This window comes from Schistocerca nitens, chromosome 6 (genome assembly GCF_023898315.1).
Source record: "Schistocerca nitens isolate TAMUIC-IGC-003100 chromosome 6, iqSchNite1.1, whole genome shotgun sequence".
Lineage (NCBI taxonomy): Eukaryota > Metazoa > Arthropoda > Insecta > Orthoptera > Acrididae > Schistocerca > Schistocerca nitens.
Window position 1 is genome coordinate 123,561,596 of NC_064619.1, and position 27,277 is coordinate 123,588,872.

A 27,277-nucleotide genomic window follows, 5' to 3' on the forward strand; every position below is an offset into this window, starting at 1 on the left:
AATGGTACTCATTTGAGTTGTATCCCGTGCCTCCTTCTTGGAGAGGACTGCATAGAAAATGATTTACATGGTGCTCCACTGTTAATGTGTGCCACCAAAAAGATCATAGACTGACACATTTCTTTGACATACAATCTGCAATCACATTATCCTTTCCTGCTGTGTGTCACATGTCTATTGTGAATTGAGTTATATATTCAATGTGCTTGTACTGAGGTGGTGACTTAACCACAATACTTTGTTGGAAAATTGCTAACAGGGGCTTGTGGACCATGAAGACTGTAAAATGTCTCCCCTCAATGTCTGTATGAAAATGTTGGACTATCTGGTACATTATAAGCAGTTCATGATTGATAGTGCTCCACTTTTATTCTTGTTGCATCACATTCTTATAGAAAAATGCGAGTGGCTGTCACTTCCAGTCAGCCTTTTGTTGCAAGGCTTTGCCTACCACTGTCTGGCTTGCATCTACTATAATGGCTACGGGACTGCCTGGTTTTGGATGTCCTAGCAACACTTTCCATGAAAGATGTTCCTTGAGGTCCCAGAACACTGTTTTGGCTGTGGAAGTCTGTGTAATCTTTCAGTTACCTGTAGCATTCTTTTTGGTGAGCAACATTGTGAGTGGTTCCTGGGTTACTATTAGTCTAGACAGATGGCATCCATAATAGTTTAGCATGCCCAGAAACCTGCGACAGCCTTTGTAAGAACTGGGTAGAGGCATTTTCTCCACAGCTTTGACCCATTCAGGTGATGGTGCCAATCCTGCTGTTGAAACTAAGTCCCGAGGAAATAAACTTCACTCTTTCCCAGACACAGTTCACTTCATTAATAATGATGCCATAATTTTGTGGCTGTGGATAAGTTATGACAGGTGGACTGCATGTTGATCTACTGAAGCAGAGAATATTAAAATGTCATCCAAGTAACAAAACACAAATGGCAACTCCCTTAGCACTTTGTGCGTGAACCTCTGCCACATCCGTTCAGCATTACTGATACTGAATGACATTAAATTGTGTTTGGGAAATCCAAAAGGCCTGGTCATTGCTGTTTTTTAATATCAACTGGAGCCATGGGAATACACTTTTATACAGTCTGTCACATTTAATATTGTTGCACCACTAATGGTATTGTTGAAGTCCATCACGCGAGGAATAGGGTACCGATACAGAACTGTCTGTTCATTGAGTGCTCTGTAATTGCCACATATCCTTCAGGATTTATCTTTCTGTGAAACCATATGAATTGGTGATGTCCATGCACTATCAGAACTAGTTACAATACCTGTTTGTAGCAACCAGTTAAACTCTGCCTGCACTGAGGGCAGCCTCGTGGAGCCCAATGTCATGGATGACAGGAGACAGATAGCCCTTGAATTGTATGGATGTGATACTGTATGCAATGAGTGCATTTCCTAATGGCAGTTGCAGGTTTTGTAAGTGCTGGGATGTCGTGCAGTAATTTGTGAAACGTGTCGTGTAGCAGAAAAGGAGAAAAATAAAAAGACCATGGGTGCGTTGGTGGAATGGGAACAGGGAAGGGGCTAGGTGGGTAAGGAAAATGACTAATGAAGGTTGAGGCCAGGAGGTTATGGGAATGTAGGATATATTGCTGTTCATGAAAGCACAGATGACACCGACTGTGAAGCAATAATTGAAATGAAGAACATTGTGTTGAGCAGCGTGCTCAGCAATGGGGTGGTCCAGATTTTCCAGGGTCGTAGTTTGTCAGTGGCCATTCATGCAGACAGAGAGCTTTTTGGTTGTCATGCCCACATAGAATGCAGCAAAGTGTTTGCAACTTAGCTTGTAGATCGCATGACTGGTTTCACAGATAGTCCTGCCTTTAATGGGATAGGTGATGCTTGTGACTGGACTGGAGTAGGTGGTGGTGGAAGGATGTATGGGGCAGGTCTTGCATGTAGGTCTATTAAGGTGATATGAACCATGAGTCAAGAGGTTGGGAGCAAGAACAGTGTAGGGATGGATGAGGATATTGTGTAGGTTCAGTGGGTGGCAGAACACCATTGTGGGCAGGGCTGGAAGGATCGTGGGTAGCACATTATTCATTTCAGGGCGTGTTGAGAGGTGGTTGAAATCCTGGTGAAGAGTATGATTCAGTTGTCCCAGTCCTGGTGGTACTGAGTCATGAGGGGGAATGCTCCTCTGCAGCCAGACGGTGGCAAATGGGGGAGAAGGTGTCGAGTTTCTAGAGGAATGTGGGTAGGGTGTCCTCACTCTCAATTCATATCAGATGATGTTGTCAGTGAATCTGAACCAGGTAGGAGGTTTGGGATTCTGGGTGTTTAGGAAGGATTCCTCTAGATGGCCCATGAATGGGATCATATAGGATGGTGCCATATCTTCAGATCTGAGGTACAGCTATGGGCACCTGCATGGTACTATCCTATGCCAACCTCTTCATGGGACATTTAGAGGGATCCTTCCAGAACACACAGAATCCCAAACCCCTAACCCAGTTCAGATTCATTGATGACATCTTTGTGATGTAGATTGGGGGTGGGAACAACCTATCCACATTCCTCCAGAACCTCGACACCCCCCCCCCCCCCCATTTACTTCGGCTGGTCCTAGTCAATCCAACAAGCCACATTCCTCAATTTTGACCTCCATCTCAAAGATGGCTAAATCAGTACCTCTGTCCATATACAACCTACAAACCCCCAGCAATACCTCCACTTTAACAGCTGCCACCCATACCATACCAAGAAGTCATTTCCATATAACCTAGGCACCCATGGCCACCGCATCTGTAGTGATGAGTGGCTCCTCTCGAAATATATTGAGAGACTCGCTGAGGCCTTCATGGACCATAATTGCTCTCACAACCGTGTACAAAAATAAATCTCCTGTACCTCATCTCTCCAATCACCCACTACCTCCCAAAGTTCTACCATCTGGCCACAGAGTAACATCCCTTCACGACTCAGTTCCACCAGGATTGGAGCAACTGAATTGCATTCTCCACCAGGGTTCTGAGTACTTCTCGTCATGCCCACGAAAGAGGGATGTCCTACCCACTATCCTTCCACCCCTTCCACAATGGTATTCTGCCATTCAGTGAACTTACATAATATCCTTATCCACCCCTACCCAACCCTTGCTCCCAACCCTTGCTCCCAACCCCTTGCCTTATGGCTCATATCCCTGTAATAGACATAGATGCAAGACGTATCCCGTACACCCTCCCACCACCATGCTCTCCAGTCCAGTCCAGTCATAAACATTTCCTAACCCATCAAAAGCAGTGAAACCAGTCACGTGATTACAAGCTAAGCTGCAACCACTGTGCTGCATTCTATGTGGGCATGACAACCAACAAGATGTCTGTTTGCGTGTAGCCAAGAAATGTCTGGACCACCCTACTGCTGAGCACAATGCCCAACAACACATTCTTTGTTTCAATGACTGGTTCACAGCCTGTGCCATCTGGATCCTTCCCATCAACATCAGCTTTCCTCAATGCACAGGTGGGAACTTTCCCTGCAATATATATGTTCCCACAACCCTCCTGGCCTCAACCTTTGTTAGTTAGTTTCCTTACCAATCTAACCCCTTCCCTGTTCTGATTCCAGCACTAAACAGCCCTCTTTTCCACCAACACACCCACGGTCTTTTTACGTCTCCTTTTCTGCTAATCCCCCCCCCCCCCTTTCCAACCTCTGTCTAGCCTCCCAACTGCATCTTGCTGCCCCACCCTCTCTCCACCTCATCCCTGAATGCTCCCACAAGCAGCACAATACGGTCCCCCACCACTATCCCGATATCATTCTCCTTCCCCATTCCAGCTTCCTCCTTACCCCCACCACCCGGCTGCTGATCACAGTCTAGCCTCAGCAGCCAGAGACTGTGGTCATGTGTGTGCGAGCTGTGTTTGTGTGAGTGATTGTGTTTATGTTTGTTTCTGATGAAGATCTTGTTCACCAAAAGCTTATTTTCTGAGAGTATTTTTGGTGTGCCTGTCTGTATCTCAGTACCTTGGTGAGTAACATTTATCCTTTTCATAATACATGTAGCAACAATAGAAGTTTGCTGTACCACCACACCAGACTAGACTGGAATTAATTTGATGAGGAAATTTCTCAATGAGTTAATAATGGGCTCACCAAAGGTAGCCACATAATTGTAGACCTTTTTGATAACATTTTTTGTCAGTAGAAGATAATTTAATTTTAAACACATTGTTATTAGATAGTGTATCGATTTTATGAAAAAGCATTCTAAAATAAATTTACTTGTGATAATGAAGGCATCAGTAGTATTATAATAAAATGTTGTTCTGATGAATACTAAGTTAATTACTCAATCAATCTTCCATAGTAATATTTTCCCAGACATACTTAAATGTGCTGTTGTCAAGACTCTTCACAAAAAAAGAGATGCAACATAAGTAAAGAATCACAATCACCCTCATATTGTCACCAATACTTTCAAAGCAAGGTCATTGTGTACATTAGAGTTCACAACCGGCACTGATAAATGTACTCAGTAATAAAAAGTTTGAAAAACAAAAAAATCTGTCTACTGAACAACCTACATTTATCTTAACAGGCAATATACTGGAATCAATAAATCAGGAATGATTACCACTGGAATTATCCTGAGAGTTGGTTAAGGCTTTATATTGTGTGAATCATGATGTCCTCATGTAAAAGTCAAAACTTTCTCAAGTATAACTCACACACTTTTACTTGGCCTCTCTGAGATTAATGGAAATCGGCTGATTTCATGTCACTACAGAACATTTAGGCTTGTTGCCAAACTTAGTTACACGATAATACTGTGGACCATAAGTGTAAGTAGCCCTTCTGAATGTAATGTTGATCTGACCATAGAGATTATTAAAATTATTTACAAAGTTGAGCGAAGCGGCTGCACCTGGTCCATCTAGCGACTTGCCATCAACTTTTGTGTCACTTCTGCGATACAGTAATCTGTAACACATTCGTTTTGTCACTTTTGCGATACAGTAATCCATGACACATTCATTTCTTTTATAAGCTGCAATACATAAGCTGAATGCTCTGGGTGGAGGAGGTGGTGCTTGTCTCAGCAGGCAATGCGCTAAGGGCTGGTCCTAAGCTTCCACTCCCAGCATTCTCTACTCAAGACCCAAGAAAAAGTGTGCAATTGGTAGTAGACACAACAAATTTGTTGTTTTTGATTTCTCTACCTGACAGGAAACAGAGTGCATCAGTCCCTGTTGACCACATAGCAGCAGGTACATGGAATTTGAAACAGTTGTATGTGGTAAACCATAGGCTCTTTTTTGGTTCCTCTGTTGTTTCTGATATTCCACTTTGCTTTGTTGGAAGAGTCGATGTTTTTCTTTTTGCTGATGATGCCATAGGAATAGAACTTACTACCAGTCTTCTTACTGAAAATGGGGCTAATGTATATTTGAAAATATTGACAATTGGTTAAAGGCAAATGGATTACCATTGAGTTTTGACAAGACTTAGAATATGCAGTTAAGTACTTCTCATAGGAAACCTCACAAAAATAGTCTACTCAAATAATAAAGTGCAAGAAGTAGCAAGTTTTTAGTTCATGGGAAAATACAAGCTGACACACGAAAAACTGGCCCCAAGTACTGGACTTCTCATTGCCACCCGCCAGTTGTCATCTGTTGTTTCAAAGCTGTTGCGACTATGGTTTTTTATTGTCCATACGAAAGCCATTATAACTTGGTTAAGACATAAGAAGTAAATATCTCAGCAAGAAAGAATCGCAATAATGGAGGCGTATGTGTCTACTGGTTCATTTATGGAAACATGGGACTGTTTGCAAAAATGTTTCCTCATATTTCCAACCAGCAAACAGTGGTATACTGGATTTTGGACAAAGTGGCGTACTATAGAGTCAGTTGCAAGTGCAAAAAAGAATCGAGCCCTGTCCATTCGTACACCTGCTGTGATCACGGATAGTTGAACACAAACGACCCAGAGTCCAAAGAATTAAACAAGTAAATTGTCGCAACAAGTGAACATTTTGCGTTGGTCTTGTCAACATGTTTTACACCATATAGGGATGATGCCCTACAAAATGATGTGTCTAAGAAAAAGAGGAAGATAAGGCAAAATGTGCTATGTCAAACAGTAGAAAGTGGAATGTTGGATGCACTGCTGTATTTCATAACTGATGAAGCCTGGTTCCATCTGATATTACATGCAAACTCCCAGAACACCAGATACTGGTCAACAACCAATCTGTTCATGTTGGGGGGAGGGGGAAGGAGTACGGTGTGCCATGTCAGCAAGTGGGATTGTGCGTCCTATATTTTTTGATACAGCACAACTCGGTGTCATCTGTGGATCTATTCTGAAAGAATGTAGTCCATGCTGCCTTTCTCAAAGGATATAATCTGAAAATTTTGAAAGATTTCTGCTACTACTAAAATCACACAAAATTTCCTGAATTTTTTTATAAAGGCTCACACAGTAGTACTGCAACTAATTACATTACTTCACAATAAATACAGTGTCAACTGTTAAACAATGACTAAACTCTCAGTATAAACACATTAGAGACAGAAAATTCATAGAAAATAAACAAGGGAGAACCAAGATCTTTCAGCAGAGGTGTCTGCATGATATGTGGACACCACCAAATGTGCATCCATTTTCAAAATTCTTGTAATTTTTGGACTTCCTCCAGTAAAATTTCCTTGAAGCTAACTTTTTCTTGTTCAGAAAACTATAGCAAATTTTTTAAGAGTGAAAATTAAAAATAAGTTTTTGACACTTATTCATGTACTAGTCCTGTTAGTGGAACATAAAACTGTAGTCGTCCTTCCCGCTTCTGCTATTTGTTGCATTCATTTCACTTAGTGTGAGGTAATCTTTTCATAGGAAATCTTATAGGTGTCATTTTTGCAACAAAAAAATATTTGCAACTCTTTAATGCTTTCATTAATTTTTAATAGCATTTTTTTTATTTGTTAAACAACTGTGTAAAAATTGTGGTTTTTGTCACTGGGAATCTAAGCCTCTGGGGGTGAGAGGCCAATTTCCTTGGAATACCTAGGCCCGAGTGTCAGTCAATATTTTTGTGCATAAATACTGCTGATAAAGGATAGCAGAACTTTAATCATTTGAAGAATGAGATATACCACATCTAGAAGCTTCTAATAGGTTAATCAAGTTCCTAAGTTATTAAACTATTAAAAGCTTTGTAGCTAGCCATGGGTGATAGTGCTGCTTTTTGTTTCAAAGTGTTTCCTTGAAGGATTGTTTTCAATTTTTTTTAATATTAAATTTCTTTGTAGGGCAGCTACACTTAATTCGACTCGAACTAGCCGATCTGGTGATGCTTCAGGAAGAGATATTTCACTTCGTGAAGAAGACACTGATGAAAGTTCAAGGCCAGATGATACAAATGTCAGAGGTAATTTGTATTAATGTATATTAAGTTTTTAAAATGCATGAAGCCCATTCAGACAGCTGTCATTATTCCATCCTGAATTTTCCATTGTTTGATTTAGCCTAGACGTAATTACGTATATTCCATACCAGTATGAAGTTCCTATTGCCACATGTTCCTCCTGGTAGCTGTTCGATTTCTCCTTTTTTAACATTGATTTAAAGCACAGAGACTAGACAGCTGTCATCTTGTTTCAGGTACTTCTTTTTACAGGCTACAGCAGCTGGGAATGAAGGGCAAGCATTTGATTGAAAAAGTGAGTGACTTTATGTGGCTGTTCCTGGAGATGCATATACTCAAGATATTGCTGTTGTCCATCATGCTACTGGGTGCCTATGATGTATGTAACAATTTTGTTTTTAATTTTTACTTCATTTTCTTTTGCTACTATCAAGTATAGATGAGTTTTGTAGATATTTAGTATGAAAATGATATATTTCAAATTGGGAAAGAAAAGCCCAAGTACAGCTTGATAGAGCTGTCTTACTCATTGAGTGCTGGTGTGTGATTAAAAAGAACAGTACACATTTGATCTCATGTTTTTGAAATCAAAAGTTCATGTTTTCATTTCAGCACATGCGGAAAAAAGGACAGATGAATGCAGTTTTAAAATATTCAAAAGCATTTTTCATAAAATTATTCTTTTCCACCCCACTTTCTCAAAAATGATAAATCATTCATAACATCTAAAAGATTTTTGATTCTTTTATTGTTTTCCATTTTGCTTATGTAACACTGAAGTGTAGTAGCTCTTACTTTCAAAAGCTAAACATCCTGTGTACAGTAACAGTTAAGAAAATGGCTTTAAGTTGCACAGGAAGACCATTTGTTTGTCGATGACTGATTTTGGACTGTTTGTCCAGTATCAGATCATCCTGAGGGATAAAATACTGGAGATTTACAGTGTATCATTAAGGTTTACAAAATGGCATTACATTAGCAGCTTAGACTCTACAACACTAATATTGTTCCAAACTGGGTACTATGCCATAAATATAAGTATTGCATTGCACAGGTTGTACAAGTGGAAAATAGGCTATGAAATCAATAAGTGCAATAACAGAATGTGGCCTCTACATGTGCTCACCACCAAAAGAGCGAAAACTGCGTCCAAGTGCTGCCCACAGCTTCCACATGACCAAGGAGGTCGCTAGTGGTGACGTGCATGCAAGCATTGGGACGTTTTATTACAACCAAACAAAGTATGCAAAATCGTACATGAAATGCATTCTTGACAAGTTGTTCATGGAATACATGAATAAACATATAAAACATTAAGAGTACGGTGATGCCACATGGCACATTTTAGAACACCAGACAACAACAGTGCATAACAGGGTTTGTAAATAGTACATCATAAAATTGCACAATTAATAAATATTTATTTCTGTCAAGTTCTTACAGGTACCACACTAAACTTCATAAAATATAAATAAAATATAAGTTCATGAAGTACCAATGGCGCCACATATGACATGCTCTAAAATTGTTGGGTAGCAAAATAAAATATAAATAACATTCAAGCACAGCATCAGGTAGCTATGCCATGAAAAGAGCTTTGGGATTTTTAGTACAAGTAATTTACAAATCATTGGTAAGGTATTATCATGACAAAAATAACCATTTAAATAAAAATTTATGAAATACAGCTATGATCTATATGTAGCAGATAGAATTGCATCACACCTAGCATATTCTAAGACCATTGCAACATGACTTAAGATGGGTTTTATGCCTTCATCTTTACTGGATGATCAGAAGAGTGCTGTTTGGTGGCGGGTTACCAGATTTATTCGAGTTGGAAGAGCAGATGGCATGGGAGATCTGTTTATGGATGAGCTGGATAGGATTTTGTCTGTGAATAAAGGTTCTGGTAAGCTTGAGCTTATTGACGTATTTTGACCACTCCCCCTTTCCACTGCAAATGTGCTGTACATTTGTGATGAGGTTGTAAGGAAGACCCATATCAAAACATAATCGAAGACAGTGTCAATATCTTCACATTGTCCAAGGATTTCGTTACTTGATTTTCTGCTGTCATTAAATATTTAATCGCTTACAGGTGCCAGTTCATCATCTACTGTGTTCCTGTCCTCTGTTTTACTCAATCGTTGCCTAACACTTTCTTTGAAAATATCAGCAACCTCTGACTGTTTCAGTTCTTTCAGTTTGTCTTGGTTCCATTCCTTAATTCCCTACCTTTCTACAGCTTCTTCAATTTTAATCTGCAGATCATGACCCATAAATCATGGGCAGAGTCCAAATCTGCTACAGGAAATATTCTGGAGTTTTGAAACCCACTGCCATACAATTATGCATAGCTAGTAGGGGTATGCACTTGTACTACTATGGAAGGTCTTAGCTTTTTGCCTGTCCTGACTATAATCATACATTTACTATACAGTTCATAGCACTTCACATTGTAGACTGCTCCTCATCTTTAATTAAAAGTACTGGCAGTAATTTTTCTGTCCAAAATTCTAAGTGTTGGACTTGTTGGATCTGACAGCACAAGAGGCCAACATGCACCCAAGGTATATGTGCCAGATCGTGAAAGTTCTTGACCATGAGGCTACTGACACATGTCCTATCTGTCTCTAGTATCACTTGGTGATGTTAAGACAGATTTAATAAACTCATGATTTCTTATACTTTAGACAAATGTAAAATGTTCTTACATATTTATTCTCATTTGTTATACAGCCACAGTTATTTACTAAACACCATTTGATTAAAGTTCGCCGTGATGTACTTTGTTGACACTGTGGATTAAGAGTCATTTCCTGAGTAATGAAATACCCTCAGTTCTGCTGTTAAAAGCCCCTCATATATGCGATCCACCTGGCATGGATATTCTATCTGGACTGACTCACTCTCCAGCTTAAAGATATACAAGTGCCTAAACCACCCTTGTCCATATAATGTATCTTCCCCATCAGGGACACTACCTCACTGGAGCAAAGCTGCATCAGGGTAGGTGCAGTCTGTCAGGGAGAAGATTGATATCTGTAATCTTTCAACCTTCTTTATTATTTCCTTATTTATTACTAGCCCTACTCTGTGTACCACTATTGGATTCTGTTTTACTAACCCTGTACTCACACAACCAGTAATCCTGTTCTACTGTCTATTGCACTTCTCTTATTTCCTTGTCATCTAACTGTAACTCATTCATTTCTCTTTTCAGGTTATCTGACCTACCTACTTGTGTAAGAGATCTAAGATCCCACAATCCAAGCTTTAGAATGCCAAATTTATGTTTTATGATGACAACAACCTCCTAAGTAGTCCCTGCTTGCAGGTCCTAATGAGAGACTGTTTTACCTCCAAAATATTTTAATCCTCATTAAGCCATACAGTAAAGCATATCCTCATGAAAATATACTGGTTATGGTTTACGCTTGTTTTCAGCCATTTACTGTATCAACATAGCAAGGCCATTATGGTTAACATTAAAACACCACATCAGTCAACCTTTCAGACTTGTTGCTCCAGCAACTATTGAACCAGCAGTTGTCCTTCTTCAGGACTCATGTGTTAGTGTGGCCTCCTCATAGATACTCTTCTAACGTGGTTGCACCTACAGGCTATCAGTGTTTTTCAGGCACACAGGACACCTCACTGTGGCAACTACCATGGTCCATTAACAATTCTGTAACCTTAATTGCTGGATGTCCATGATTTGTGGTGGGAGTAAAAATGTAAGAGAGGAAATTGTACATATTATATTATCTATTCGATACACCTTTAGCTTTCAGTTGTTCAGTACTACATTATTCATTCCTCAGTTTTTTCATCTGTGGTTGCAGATGGTTTGAATTCAAGAGAACTATGACTACATTTGAACTCAGCTGGACTTGTAATTGTTGAAAATAAAACCACACACTCACAATAAATTTCTGCTTTCTGTGGATGAATCTCCACTGGTTACAAGTAAAGAAAAAAATTATTATATCTTGGCATGATTTCCCCATATATACATATGAACATCATCCCCAAATTACCATACATTAAAAATCCACATAAACAAAACTATTCTGGAATTATATCAAACAAAACTGAATTAAATTATATATTAGTTCAGTGTTGAGATTCAAGTCTAGTCTGTGAGTTTAATGTGGAGACTGGGAATAGACTTGGTGGAAGCTAGAGTAGCAGTGGCAGTAGTTCTACCAAGACTGGGTTGCACTTGAGTGGTATAATGCTAACAAGACTCAGTGCTATCATGATGACTTCAGACCCTAACAGTGAGAATAGAGGTGGCAAACTGTGTAAATGTTACTGTTGAGGAGACCTGTCTAGGTACACAATGCTAGCTACCTAGAGACAGGTGTGTATCATACATTAGACACATGGTGAGGACAAAATGTATAGCATATGATGTTGTCTACTTGGGCAGCAGTTAATGTCCTACACTCATTAAACACAAAACCTAACTGAATGTGTTTTCTTGTTAACACTGAACATCATGGTTGATTAAATTATTTAATCTACTGATGATAGTTGGATGTGAAAAAGAGGTGTCATTGGCTGTTACACTATGTCCCTCTACCCAATATGAACTTTATGATGTTAAGTACTTTAAACCTGGAGATCAACAGTTTTAGGTGTCATCTGCCAGTATTCCATGTCAGAAATTGACATTAGCCTCAATGTATGATGAGCCTTTATCAAATTCTTCATTAGCGTATCAGTAATCTCTTTTACTGCATGACAAAACTGAAAATATACCATACTGGTGGCTTTTATGCTGTCATTGCTACTACTATTTGTACTTCCAAATACATTTGTTTTGACAGATCATTCAAAGAGCTGATCGAAACAATACCATACTGGTCTGCAAGATCTGGAAGTTGATACAGACTATAATGACATAAAGAAAATGGGGAGGGGGAACACACACACACACACACACACACACACACACAGACAGACAGACAGACAGACAGAGAGAGAGAGAGAGAGAGAGAGAGAGAGAACACAGTGAGGTAAAATGTGGAGGGGAAGGTGAAGTGGTTTCCCTCCATGTGAGAGACCACAGTGAGGTAAAATGTGGATGGGAAGGTGAAGTGGTTTCCCTCCATGTGGTTGTAGAGAGGGGGTGAGATACCATGTGTGTTGCCAAGAATTTTTAAGTGTCACTGCAGGCAACAATAAATAAAATGACATCACCACAGAATGTAATTGTTTTGCATGCTGAAGAAGAGTAGATACCGGCATCCAGTGTCACATGCAACAAGGTATCTGTACAGTCGTGGACAAAACGAGCGAGACCCCTCGCCTTTTTGTTATGCTGATCCGCACAGCTTTAAAGTCTGCTACACAGCATAACAGGCAAGGCGACGAAGTGCTACCAACATACTATGCACAGGCGTGAAATTGGAAAACCATCCAAACTTTGTCAGACTGTTTTCAATCATGTGTAAGACTATATTAATGCTGATTAGTGTGTTAAACACAACACGTAAATATAAGATATAAATGAAAGAAAAAACGCTAATTAGTATGAACTGTACTATTAAAAATTGATTTCAGCTTATTGAGATAACATAACTGTTTTAGTAAGGCAAAGTACCCCAGATCGTTACGAATTAGCAAAATATTACGTGCATTCAGCCGCGAAACGGTCTGTGTCAACGTTCAGACCAGTCATACTGGATTACCGTTGCTGACCTACCATAAAAGTGTGGAAATTTAGCAATGCGTGAAGATTCATAACGAAATTTAGCTAAAAATCATTCAGTGCCACACTTAAGTCAATTCAATTATTGACTGAAGTGGAAAAGTAGGCAGTAACAAGTATGAAATTCTACAAGAGTTTCATATTGACATCCACAGGGCGCAGTATAGATTAAAGGTAGCAGTAAAATCTATTGGAGGGGCAACAATTTCTTAAAATTGCTTTACTGATAGTCTATCTGCCTCCATTGAAATTAAAACCGAAAACAAACCAGGCCTTTTAGCATGTAAGGATTCAACTGATGCGGCGGCTCAGCTGCTAAAAGGTATCTAAAAGGTATCTACACTATAGCAACAGCGCATTGAAAACTTTGACCGTCGTTTTCTCAGAAGCGGTCGAGTGTTTGCAGATTAGCTGAGACACGTGTTCACTTATTTTTCTCCCCTCTTTCACTGAGCCAAGCTTTAGCAACATCGGGGTATGACACTTTGCGGGTCCCCTCGTAAGTGGTGTGCGTTGCAATTCAGTAGTGTTTAACACACTAATCAGCATTAATATAGTCTTACACGTGATTGAAAACAGTCTGATAAAGTTCGGATGGTTTTCCAATTTCACGCCTGCACGTAGTATGTTGGTAGCACTTCGTCGCCTTGCCTGTTATGCTGTGTAGCAGACTTTAAAGCTTTGTGGATCAGCATAACAAAAAGGCGAGGGGTCTCGCTCGTTTTCTCCTCGACTGTACATCTATATCTATACTCTGGAAGCCACTGCTAAGTTCACAGCAGAGCATACATAGCATTGTTCCAGTTATTAGGGTTTCTTTCATTCCATTACTGTATAGAGCATGGAAAGAATGATTATTAGAATGTCTCTGTGCACTCTGTAATTGATCTAATCTTGGCCTCATAAGTACGGGATTGTAGTAATTTCCTAGAGCCATCATTTAAAGCATGTTCTTGAAATTTTGTAAGTAGGTTTTCTCAGGGTAGTTTATGCCTATCTTCAAGAATCTGCCAGTTTGGTTCCTTATCATCATCCTCCTTGTGACACTCTCCCATGGGTCAAGCAAATCAGTGATCATTTGTGGTGCCCTTATCTGTGTATGCTCAATATCCCCTGTTAATTCTCTTTGATATGGGTCTCACACACTTGAGCAATATTCTAAAATGAGTCACATGAGTGAGTTGGAAGCAACCTCCTTTTTAGACTAGTTGCTTTTCCCCTGTATTCTACCAATAAACTGAAATCTACCACCTGCTTTACCCATGACTGGGGATATCTGATCATTCCATTTCATATCCCTACAAAGTGTTACACACCAGTATTTGTAAGAGTTTGATATTACAGTCACAGGTTGTAACCTTTTTTTTTTTTTCATTTTGTGAAGTGCACAGTTTTACAAACCTGAACATCTAAAGTGCGTTGCCAGTCTTTCCATCACTTTGAAATCTTATGAAGATCTGACTGAATATTTTTGCAGCTTCTTTCACTCAGTACTTCATTATAGTGTACTGCATTGTCTGCAAAAAGTTTGATTGATATCAATATTGTTCGCAATGTTATTAATATCCAGCATGAACAGTGAGGGTTCCAACACACTTCCCTGGGGCACACCTGAAGTTATTTCTACATCTGATGATGACTCTCCATCCAAGGTAACATTGCTACATCCTTCCTACCTAAAAAGTCCTCAATGCAGTCACAAATTTCACTTGATACATGTGATCATACTTTTGATGATAAGCATAGACATGGTACGCAGTCAAATGCTGTTTGGAAATCAAGAAGTACTATATCTACTTGACTGCCTTCATCCAAAGTTTTCAGTATGTCATGTGAGAAAAGTGCAGGTTGGGTTTCTCATGATCAGTTTTTGGAATCCATGTTACTTGCCAGGAAGGAGGTCATTATGTTCAAGATACCTCATATGTTTCAGCTCAGAATATGTTCTAAGATTCTACAACAAGTTGATGTCAGGGACATTGGACAGTAGCTTCGTGGATCACTTCCACTACCTGTCTTTTAGATGGGTGTCGCCTGTGCTTTTTTCCGAGAACTGGGCTTGATTTTTTGTTGAAGCATCTACAGTGGATTATAGTTAAAATAGGGGCTACCTCAGCTGCAAATTCAGTATAGAGTCTGTCAAGGATTCCATCAGATCCTGGAGCTCTGTTCAATTTTAACAATTTCAGCTGTTTCTGAACACCATTGACACTATCACATATTTCACTCATCTTTCCAGTGATATGAGAGTTAAATTTAGGCAGTCCTCAGGGTTTTCCTTTTTAGGGGAATATTTGATACCAGAGTTACGGATTTTAGCTTTCACTGTATTGCCCTAAATTTCAGTTCGCGTCTCATGTGTAAGTGGCTGGAAACTAACTTTGGTGCCACTGACAGACTTTCCGTAAGACCAGAGTTTGTTTGTGATTATTTGACACTATTCTACTGCAGTAGTCACTGAAGACAGATCTGTAGACAGACCAAATTGGCTGGTAGTTGGTGGAGATGGGTGTGCAGAACAGTTCAAAACTGGGTTGCTTTTTGACATGACATGTATGCTGTAGGTTCCTTTTGGAATTTTTGCAGTTACTGCAGTTATAAAGTACTATCTTGTAGCCATGTTGAAGGTTTATACCAAATACAGAGAAAGTGGGAAAAACATCGTTAGCAAAGTCACAATGCAGCCGGAAGTGTGTGTTGAGTGATCATGAAAGACGGTCATTTAAGATCATTGTGATGAAAAAAAGAGAATGACGGCTTCAGAAGTCCATACAGAACTGAGTGTCTCACTTGCAAACCATGTCAGCACCAAAACATACAAAGGGAGTTCCATAAGCAGAGAGTTGCAAAATTAACTGGAATTCCTTAACCTCCCATCAGTGATGCAAATTTCCACAACAGGAAAATGTGTGTGGAAGCCATGAAACCAGAACTGTGGAGCAATGGAAGAAAGTCATTTGGTCCGATCGGTGCACAGTGTTTCCAACTTCTGCCCGAGAGTGTGTTCCAAGAGTTAAACAAGGTCGGGGTTCAGATATGATTTGGGCAGCCATAGCATTGCATTCCATGGGCCCCATGGTTACTCAGCAAGCAACATATGATGACATCCTTAATAAGAGTTTAGTGCAACCATAATAAGTTTGGGCACAACTATTGCCAATGTTACATCGGTATGTAAAATGCAAGAAATGTAACTGTTATACTGGTTTTGTTACTGTGTCAGCATATTGTTGTTGTTGCGGTCTTCAGTCGGAAGAGGGGTTTGATGCATCTCTCCATGCTTATCTATCCTGTGCAAGCCTCTTCATCTCAGAGTAACTACTGAAATCTACATCCTTCTGAATCTGCTTTCTTTATTCATATCTTTACCTCTCTCTCTACGATTTTTACCCCCCATCAGGTTGTGCCACAAATTCCTTTGCTCCCAAAGTTCGGTATTAGTTACGTGATAAATTTGTCTAATACTCAGCATTCTTCTGTGGCATCACATTTCAAAAGCTTCTATTCTCTTTTTGTCTAAACTGTTTATTGTTCATGTTTCACTTCCATACATGGCTACGCTCCATACAGATACTTCCAGTAGAGACTTCCTTTTGCTGTCCAAATAGCAAAATTAACCTACTGCTTTAACTGTCTTATTTTGTAATTTAATTCCCTCAGCATTGCCTGATTTAATTAGACTTCATTCCATTATGCTCATTTTTCTTTTGTTGGTGTTCATCTTATATCCTCCTTTTGAGACCCTGTCCATTCTCTTCAACTGATCTTCCAAGTCTTTTGTTGTCTCAGAGACAATTACAATGTCATCAGCAGACCTTGAAGTTCCTATTCCAAACTTTTCTTCTGAGTCCATTGCTGCTTCCTTAATGTACAGGTTGAATAACATCGGCTATAGCCCTGTCTCACTCCATTCTCAACTACTGCTTCCCCTTCATGCCTTTCAGCATACACAACATATTAAAATACTTCTAATCAGATAGGATTTTGTGTAATTTGAAAAGCGTTTAAGGGAACATTACTTTGACACATAATAGCTTGTTGACGAAATAAAATGCTTTACATTCATTTGGTATCTGTGACTCTTGTCACATCTTAATCAGTTAATATGACTAATGTTTAAACATACCCTTGTCAGTTTCACTGCTTAGTCTTGTAAAAATTGACTTTGTTTGTATTTTTTGCAGGTCTGTGCCTTACACTTCATCCTGGTACTATTAGCAGTCATCAGTTTATCATTTGGGACAAAATTTCAGACTATAGTGGCTCACATATGTTCTGTTGGTGTATCTTGCCTGATACTAGCAAAAATGATATATCAAATAGAATACATAGAGCATGATCTGAATGATGTAAATTGCACGGTAAGAATCTTCATTTGCTCTTAATGCTTACTTGCTCTTCTCTCACTTCTAGTTAGTATACCTACCACATATAGTAGCTGCTACAGTGTGTCCAGACACCTATTAGTCAACATTAGTATGCAATGTGTCAAACTTTCACCTTTATGGCAACTTGAACTATGCCGGGGACATTTCCAATCAGATGTCAGAATGTCTGTGGAGAAATGGTGCCCCATTTTTGCTCAAGATTGGTAGCCAGGAAAGAGAGTGATGTTGTATGCTGGGGTCAGGAGTGAAGTTGGCATTTTAACTCATTTCAAAGACATAACATTGGGTTCAGGTCAGTCCATTTCGGGAATGTTGTTGTCCACACAGGTACTGCTTTATAATGGAGTGCATTGTTTTGCTGATACAGTCAGTCATCTCTGAACTATTCTTCTACTGTAAGTAGTGCACAAGTCTGTAAAATGTTTTCATATCCTTCCGTATTAAGCATTTTTAAGCACAGTAAGGAGACCACACCCTAACCATGAAAATCACCCCCACGTCATACTAGAGCCTCCTCTATACTCTACTATTGCTCTATGCATGATGACAGGTATCATTCTCCAGGCATTTGACATATCTAAACTTATCCATCTGGCTGCTCCAAATCATTTGCTTCCAGTCATCCACTATTGAGTGGCATCACTCTTTACACAACCTCGAGTAATGCATTTCACTGACTACACAAATGAGGAGCTGCTCAACTGTTGTACTCCATGCTTTTTAACTTCTTACACTCAGTCATTGTGTTAGCTGGTCTGTATTTGGAACTGTAGAGTGATTATTTCCACTGATTTCGTGTGACTTTCTACAACCACTTTCTGCAACGCCGTGATCCCTGTCTGTCAATACGTGAGATCTGCCTGTCTTGGCTTAACTGTGGTTTTTCCTTCATGTTTCCCCTTAACAATCACACCACCAACAGTCAACTTGGGCAGCTTTAGAAGGGCTGAAATGTCCCTGATGGATTTGTTAGTCATATGACATGGAAGCCACCAAGCTCTCCTGACCAACCCATTCTGTTGTTTCTGCTTCTCTATTGACAACACAATAGTCTCTGCTTCCTTTTATACTGACAGGTCTGCCTCTCTTGACATCTAGTGGTCAATTCTGCATTACATGATGGTGTCCAGACACTTTTGATCATATAGTGTATGTGCAGTGTGTTCAGTTTTTAAAACAGAAGTCTTTAGAAACTGGCAAATGGTGTAGTACGGTGAAAGAGAATTAGGTGATAGTGTTGGAGCCAAACAACAGATGTTCCTTCTACTTTTGTGCTGTGAGTGTATGTGATGAAGAAAACAAAGTAATCTTGTATAATTCCTAATTGAACGTATATATACATGTATGAGCACTTTATTTTACACAGGATACAACACCAAGAAATGGCACAGTACCTCCAGGAGAAGAATCAAATTTTACAGCAAATGATATGGACTGGGTGGGTTTTCATAAAAGTAGTGAAGACTTCAGCCTCCCAGAACTTTTAAAAGGTTACATTGGTAAGTATTTCAAATTTAATGTTGTGACATATTTTTGCATATATGTCTTACATATTTTTGACTAGTGATTTCTACTGGACCTAAATGTAGATTATTTTGAAAAATGGGGCATCATAGTAAATAGAGTAATGTCTGTCAACAAAGAAAAACATTCTACCTGGACAGAACCACGAGTATGTAAGCATTCTCACAGTACATTTCATCAAAACTAAAAAAATTTTAAAAAATTAAAAAAAAAAAAACACAGTATAAGCGGCAAAAAGCTAACCAGATGCATTGGAAATCATGGAACATGAACAGATATTTGTCTCTAACAGGTAGGATGATGATCATCTTTCTACATTCACTGTTCAGGTGTCTTTCGAAATTATCCATAAAGAGATAAAAATGAGGAAAGGTAAGCAGCCATCTTTAGATGATACATTCCATTGGGCCACAGTGACTGCTGTAGTCCCCCAGAAGTTGTACACTTTTCCAATTCTTTGTATGCCTCGAATTTGTTGTAAGATGAAGGAGCAAAGCAAAATGTTTTCATTGAAATGCATACCATCATCCTTTACCTTCAAGTTTGTTCAAGGTATTTTGAAATTCACCACATATTTATAGAATAGTTATATTTTCAAAGTTAGAAGATTTGAAGGCAGAAAAAAGTTTGTAAATGGAAAACTTTTTTGCAAGATAAATGTACAAAAGTATTTCATTGAATTTATATAACTGTTTCCACTGAGCAGAATTCGTCTTTCTGTGATACAGCTTGAAACAGTCAGGCAGACATACCAGCAGCTGGTGTCTATTACCACATGTGTGCTAGTAATCCATGTGCCTCTCAAAACAGAAAATGCAATATCTTGAAGTATATTTCTTAAACAGTGGACATCCCAGGATGATATGTAACAGTATTACGAAAAGAATAGTTGCTACTCACCCTGTAGCAGAGATGCTGAGTCACAGATAGGTACAACAAAAAGGCTGAAGCCAGACTGCAAGCAGGTGCGCATGATGAGAGAGGCAACCAGGTGGTGTGGGTAAGAAACATCTGGATCACCCCGTTGCTGAGCATGTTGCCCATCATGATGTTCTTCATTTCAGTGATTGCTTCACAGCCTGTGCCATCCGAATCCTTCTCATCAACACTAGTTTTTCTGACTTGGGCAGGTGGGAACTCTCCCTGCAATATATCATATGTATCATATATAACCCTCCTGACCTCAACCTACATTAATTATTGTCCTTACGCATCTAGCCCCATCCATGTTCACATTCCAGCATTACATAGCCTTCTATTTCACCAACACACCCAGTCTTTTTACTTTCCCCCCTTACCATCCCCCTCCCCAATCACCCTCCCCATCCCTCCTCCCCCTCCCCCTCCTCTCCTCTCCTCTCCCCCTCCCCCTCCCCCTCCTCCCCTCTCCTCTCTCCCTCCCCCTCCTCGCCTCACCCTCCTCCCCTCACCCTCCTCCCCTCTCCTCTCCCCCTCCCCCCTCTCCTCTCCCCCTCCCCCCTCTCCTCTCCCCCTCCCCCCTCTCCTCTCCCCCTCCTCCCCTATCCTCTCCCCTCCTCCCCTCCCCCTCCTCCCCTCTCCTCCCCCCTCCTCCCCTCTCCTCCTCCCCTCTCCTCCTCCCCTCTCCTCCTCCCCTCTCCTCCTCCTCTCTCCTCCTCCCCTCTCCTCCTCCCCTCTCCTCCTCCCCTCTCCTCCTCCTCTCTCCTCCTCCCCTCTCCTCTCTCCCCTCTCCTCCTCCCCTCTCATCTCTCCCCTCTAAATCAAATTTGTCCTTTAAAAGCATGTAAACCTCCATCAAATGTCAGATTCTCATCAGAATAAAAACTACTCTTGCTTTTCATAAAAAGCCAATTTTGTGCAAAGGAGTGTGGTTTGGTTGCCCCCAGTGTACGTAATTATCATTATTATTCACATGAAACAAATTAAATTGACCTGAAACCAATATCTGGTCATGATTTTTGCAGGTAAAGATGACTCCAATAGTCTGATATTTCTTTTGTGCATAAGACATATGAGAATAATTATAGCAAAAAACTGAAACATCTCGTGTAGCTTCACAGCAGACCAGCTGACCCAAAGTGATGTGGGAGTTGTTTTATATTGCCTATGCAATTTAGAAATAGTTGATCTTGCATAGCTGTTTTCTCCAGTTTTATGTTTTTTATCAATCATCAATAAAAAGGCTCCAACAATCAAATTCATTTCTTTCAACATGTTAAGGTGCCAAAATATTATCTACACCTTCAAAGACATGTAACTAGGTTCAAACATCATAATTTAATGCCATTGTTGGGTTCTGCTTCATTGGATGGGAGCTTCACACTCTTCTAATTCATCTAATAGCTCATTGCCATTTTCAGAATACTCATTGTTACAAGGAAAATTGGAGACGTGTCAGTAAAGCTGTCGTGAATGTAATTGTGATCCCTATTCACACTGACTGATAATGATATTTACTGTCTGTTTCAGAAATACTGACATCGATTTCAAAGCCATTGTTATCAATTTCTGTTACAGATTCTTGAAACAGCCTCAGAATTTCTTCATCAGTCAAACTGTCCCCCTTTTTATGACAAACTTTTGCAATCAAAACAACTACAGAAGCACAATTTAGCAATGAAAGAGCAGTGAGGCACACTCCTCTTTATAATTGAATAAACAATATATAAAATAAAGTTCCAAACACTTGCTCTTATTTATCTTCTATTGCTAAGTGTGCAGTTAATAACTACGCAAAAATGAATAAGTGCTCAATACCTCTTTCTTGCTGCTCATTGATGAACTTATTACTAATAGAATAGTGTAGATCACTGTAGTTAAAACTGCTCTTTCTAGTGAATGTGATTATGGTTAACAAAATAATTTGGACATTGCTTACATGTGCTTTATCATCAGTAGACTTATTTTCTTCGAATCGCAGATTGAACTCCCATTGCAAAATAAACATTTAAGAGACTTGTTCCAAACAAAATGCAGTCCAGCAGTTCATGCTAACTACCTACTCATTTCACCATTATGTACGGGCACAGGGTGTACACCCCCTGGGACAAGTGGGAAGCCTGGGAATTTTTTAATCTGGGAGAAATATGGGAAAAACCTAGAGAGTTTTTAGAGTTCTGGGAGTTTTTCATTGTTTTAGTTTTCAGTTAGATTTTTTAAATTTTGGCTGGTAAGAACTCTAATGAATAATTTTACTTTACCTCACTGCTGCAGAATAATAATGCAGCACTAAAACATAAATGAGAGAATAACACCAAAATACAACTTTAGTTGCAAAGTAAGTGTGCCAGTTACAACAACAAAGCACAGTGCACACAAAAGTATTGTGACAACAAACTGCTTTCTATGCGTCTTTCTCAAGGACGTCGTCTCATTGAGTGTGACGACATAACTGTTAACATTCTAACAGGTTAAGGGAAAATATTGTGAATGATGGTTGAGATGAATTACGTTACATGAGACAGTGTGTGATGAATTTCTTAAGTCACCAAGCGTTAGACTCTTTCAGAGCTTAACACTGAGGCATTTGGAAAACTTTTGGGCCCAGAAGACCAGACATTTATGCCAGTATTTAAAATTTTACTGGCACACGTGTTTGGATATCTTAAAGGTTTACAAATTTCAGTGTTAGTTTTTCATATTTATTTTACTTCTTTCACAGGTTACAAATTATACAGTAACAATGGCAAAAAGTGTAACTATACTTCAAAAAAGTACGAAGTGAGTTGTTGAGCAATTTCACACTTAATTGGCATTTGCATGCAAAAATTGAAGTCCCAGCTAGATAATCCATGAAATGTTCAGTGCGCATCCGTGAAATTCGTAATCGTACTTGTCTGAAATATTCAGCTGCAGAACTTTAAGCTGTGCTCTTAGATCCTGTGTAACCACACCTTCAGAAAAAAAAACAGCAAAAAATTTTTGCTGACCAATATTATATGTGGAAGCTTAGATTTTCTTGTAGTTATGCTGTATGTATAGTAGTTTAACCATTAACTTTTCCTATGTGTGTGATTGCGCTACCTAACAATGATGTTGTTTTTGGCTTACTACATGCTCTGAATATTTGCTGTCATTGGCTGATGAGATCATGTGACATGAGCTGTGACTTGGCTGACTAAAGCACGTTGCAAACTCGATTTCAGTGCTTCTGAAGCTGCCATGCTGCATTTGGTGGAATTTGTGTTTAACGTTCTGTAATATGAAAATATGCAGTGTAAATGTTGCCAGGCATAAAAGATCTTTCCAAAATCCATTGTTTTTGCTGGGTTTCATTTCCTAACATTCCAGGAAGTTCTATGCTGGTGTACAGAACCTTCACCATTCAAAGTATTGCTAAGTTTTACAGCTCCAAGGGAAAATATATCACTTTACATGGAAAAAATGTACTTTCGCTGGGGAAAAAGTGTATTTTCACCCAGAAGAAAGTGTATTTTTAACCAGGATATCCATGAAAAACCTGGGATGTTTTTTCCATCACCGTGAGACAGAAACCAACTAACGTATTACAGGTTACTCTGTAACTGTCAGACTACACAGTGTCAGTCCAGCAACTTGTTTACAATTCCAGTTATATACAAAAATTCAGGTACAAAGATGTAATATATTGATGTAATTGGATTTTTCCAAAGAGATACAGATAGTTAACAATTCATTAAGAAAAGCTTATTTTTATCGATTTTTCCTTTTGGAATGATTATAGAAAGCAGTAAGTACTACGTTAACAATGTGTCATGAGAGTTATGTCTTTAATTTTTGTTGTACTGTGTTCGTCTATACTTCATGAAAATTGAGGTTTGTTGAACAGTTCCATTACAGTGGGAACTGATACTGCCTGTAATTAGTTTTTCAAGTCCTGGAGCATGCTGTATAAACAGGAACATTCACCTAATGGCTCTCTGAAGTATTAAAAGAGCAAATGATTTACTTCAAGCTGTCACTGCTCAGAAATAATGCCCTGTATCACGAAATAACAATGAGGACTGTCGTGTTCAAGGATTCTCTGAGTGCCAACTGTTGAGGAAATGATGACACAGCTGTAGTTTCTACAGACAGTGACGAGAATGTTAATAGATCAAAAAATTGCATTATCTTTGAGGTTTAGACTTTTTCTGGTATTGGAAATCTCTATCTCCCTCCCTCCCTCCCTCCTTCCCTCCCTTCCTCCCCCACCCACCCTCTCCCTCTCTCCCCCACCCACCCTCTCCCTCTCTCCTCCCCATCCCACCACCTCTTACCCTATCCTGTCACTCCCTCGCCCTTTCACATGCTCCCTAACTCCATTTCTTCATACTCTTTAATTAATTAATGGATATCAGCAACTTGTTGCCATTATATTTCAACACAGTGTCTTCTGTCACCTCTGAGTGTATAATGGCAAAAATGCATTGAGCTCATCTATTTAAGAAACTGGCGGCATAAGCACAGTGCACCCATTTGTCACTGTGCATGCATTGCTAGAGTGCTTGTGCTTCTTCTGTAAGTCTGCACGCTGGTGTGATTACCAACCATGGTTCAAATTCACCTCATTAACATCATATGTAAGTACCCTCGATGGTGCAAACTTACCTCATTAATGTCATATTGATTGACTTCACATGGTAATATCACAGAGTGGTGCCAGCTGCACAGAGCATGAAGTTTTTCCATAACAGTGTCACATGCTTTTATCTAGCTGAAAACTGTCATCTTGATTGATAAGGGCCTCAAACAGTCATATTTCCACTGACTGATAGATAAAGAGTTCAAAAATTTTGAAGTGTGGGCCACAGTATGTATTTCATTGAATGACCAGTAGAGTTACTGTTCTCTGTGATAGATTTGCTGGCTTCTCAACAGTGCACTTCATTTCCCTATATATAATATGCTTCACTTGCACAGAATCTTATAAACACCTGCCTTGTAAAGCAGTTCTAAGTTTGACTCCACCCAGAAATAGCAAGATTTGTGATGGACAATGAAGGATCAGTTTACTCTTGTGTTTTCTTGGTACTCTGCCTATATATATGGCAGGCAGGCTGTTGTCTCGAAGGCCTCATCCTCTTCCTTGTGCCATTTGTACGACTGTAGTGCTCTGTGTGTGTACTGACACGAATATCTATTTTCCAAGAAACTGGTTTATAGGTACTCCATTTCCACTTGTTATTGACGTCTGGTATGATCTGGACTCAGTGAATCAAGTGCTTCTAAACACCCAAACATACTTCATATTTAACTTTGTGGTTTATGATCAATCTGACTCTGTCACAATTGTGAGTCATTTGTCTCCCCTGGTGGTAAACTTATTGTAGGAGGTTTTGAGGAGTGGCGCTTGACTCAACAGTTTTAAATGTAATAGCGTTCTGGCAATAAATTTATACTTTTATAGTTTGGCCAATAGTTTGGGCAGTCCCGGAGAGTTCCTTCAGCATCTGAACTCCACACATAAGACATAAAATTTTCAGTGGAGATGGAGCAAGAAGATTGTTTGCCATTTTTGACCATAATAGTGTAACACAGTAGTGATAGCACACTTAGATATTCAGTACTTCAAAAGCCCATTCATAAAACCTTTATTTAGAGGCAACTGGTTTCACCTGGCACAAGCGATGGGTGTTTTGAAGACTCTTATTCACTGAGCTCATATCATATCAGATACTGATAACCCGCAAGTGGAATAAGAACACCTCCAAATTGTGTTCCTGGAAAACGGATATTCATTTTATCAGGTGCAGAGAGATCACTGTGAACATACAAACATCGTAACAAGGAAGAGAAAGAAGCCTTCAAGGCAACAGCCTACCTTCTATATATTGAACATATTTCCACAAAAATAGGCAGAGTACTAAGAAAAGGTAAGATTAAATTCATCTTTTGTCCCCAGTCAAAAAGTTTTGGTACTTCTTGGATCAATTATAGAAGACATAGAGTTGCGCAAGACAGTGTGCTTTTCATAGCCTGTGGCATTCTGCAATTTTACTGTGTGGATATGACCGATCTGACACTAGTGAGATGAACTTTCACCATGGAAGGCACTCACAGGAGCATACAGACTTGAAGCAGAAGTGAACCATAATACACATCTTCCCTTCAACAAGGCTAAGACAAAAGTTTTTCTCAAGAGTACCTTCTCAACTATTCTCATTATTATAACAATGTTCACTGACATGATTAGCACAGAATAACATAGAAGCTCCATGGTTCTTCCATACACTTGCACTAAAACTTCCACGGATTACCAGACAAGTACTTGTTGTTGCCGTTCGACTGCTGTGTCTACATTTTTCTCGTGACTGAATTTCAAACCTGTACACAAAAACATGTGACGCTCAGTAAGTAGGATTCTGTCATCCCACACTGACATCTAAAATATTGTGTGTTGGAGACGGTAGAAGGCTGAGTGGTTCTAGAATTTCCGCCAAAATTCTGGAATCACTACATTTGTCCTACAATTCTACAAATTGTACTCCTGGCATTGTGATCCTTGGGCAAGTAGTTGGTTCATTCTTAATATATTTTGCATTGTATTTCAGTGTAATCATACCACTCCTGTGCTTACCAAAAAAATCTATAATGATTGTGCAGCTCCTGATTTTCCAGTAATTTAAACTTCATAAAAGACAAGAATCCTATGAGAATCCTGTCACCTACATTTTAAAAAAAATCATCTCCTCCTCCTCCTCCTCCTCCTCCTCCAGTTCCCAACCCTTGGCAGGGTGTGCTTGGAACATATGGATCTCCATCTTTTCCTGTGATCTTCCTACATGTCTCTCTCTGATCTGTCCCAGTCTTCTCCTCTCTTCTTCACAGATTCATTCTCTCCAACAGTCAATCTGTACTGTGGGCCTCCTGCCTCCTCGCAAGCTTGTCTTGGTATCCTGACAAATCCTATGCTTTTAACATGCACATACCATTTTAATCGTGCTTTTTTCTTTGGTGTCTTGCATGGGCCTCTCTCTCACTATTTTTCTCACCATTTCATTTCTTACTCTATCCATTCTAGTTGTTCATATCCTGATTCCTTGAAATTTTCTCTCTCAAGCCTGAGTGCTCCTTACCTGCCTCTTCTTCATTACATATGTTTCTTAAGCATACATTAATACTGGAATGTAATATGCCTTGTATAACATTTGCTTGCTTTTTGGTGGCACATCTTTGCAGAAGTCAGTGTGGTTGCCTTCTCCTTTCATTAATCTCCTTATGGTTCTCCCTCTGTGTTCTGTTTCACTCCCCAGGTACTTGAAACTTTCCACTCTCTTTAGAACTTGCTGTTTAATTCA

At 39.4% G+C, this 27,277-nt stretch overlaps 1 protein-coding gene across 1 annotated transcript in view; it reads left to right on the forward strand.

Moving 5' to 3' along the window:
* Positions 1-27,277, forward strand: part of LOC126263224 (piezo-type mechanosensitive ion channel component) — a 686,714-nt gene that overhangs the window by 308,445 nt on the left and 350,992 nt on the right. Inside the window, exons 17-20 of the mRNA XM_049960308.1 lie at positions 7,291-7,409; positions 7,643-7,785; positions 17,313-17,489; positions 18,883-19,015. Coding sequence (XP_049816265.1) covers positions 7,291-7,409; positions 7,643-7,785; positions 17,313-17,489; positions 18,883-19,015 — 572 coding nt within the window. The remainder of the gene's footprint in view (positions 1-7,290; positions 7,410-7,642; positions 7,786-17,312; positions 17,490-18,882; positions 19,016-27,277) is intronic.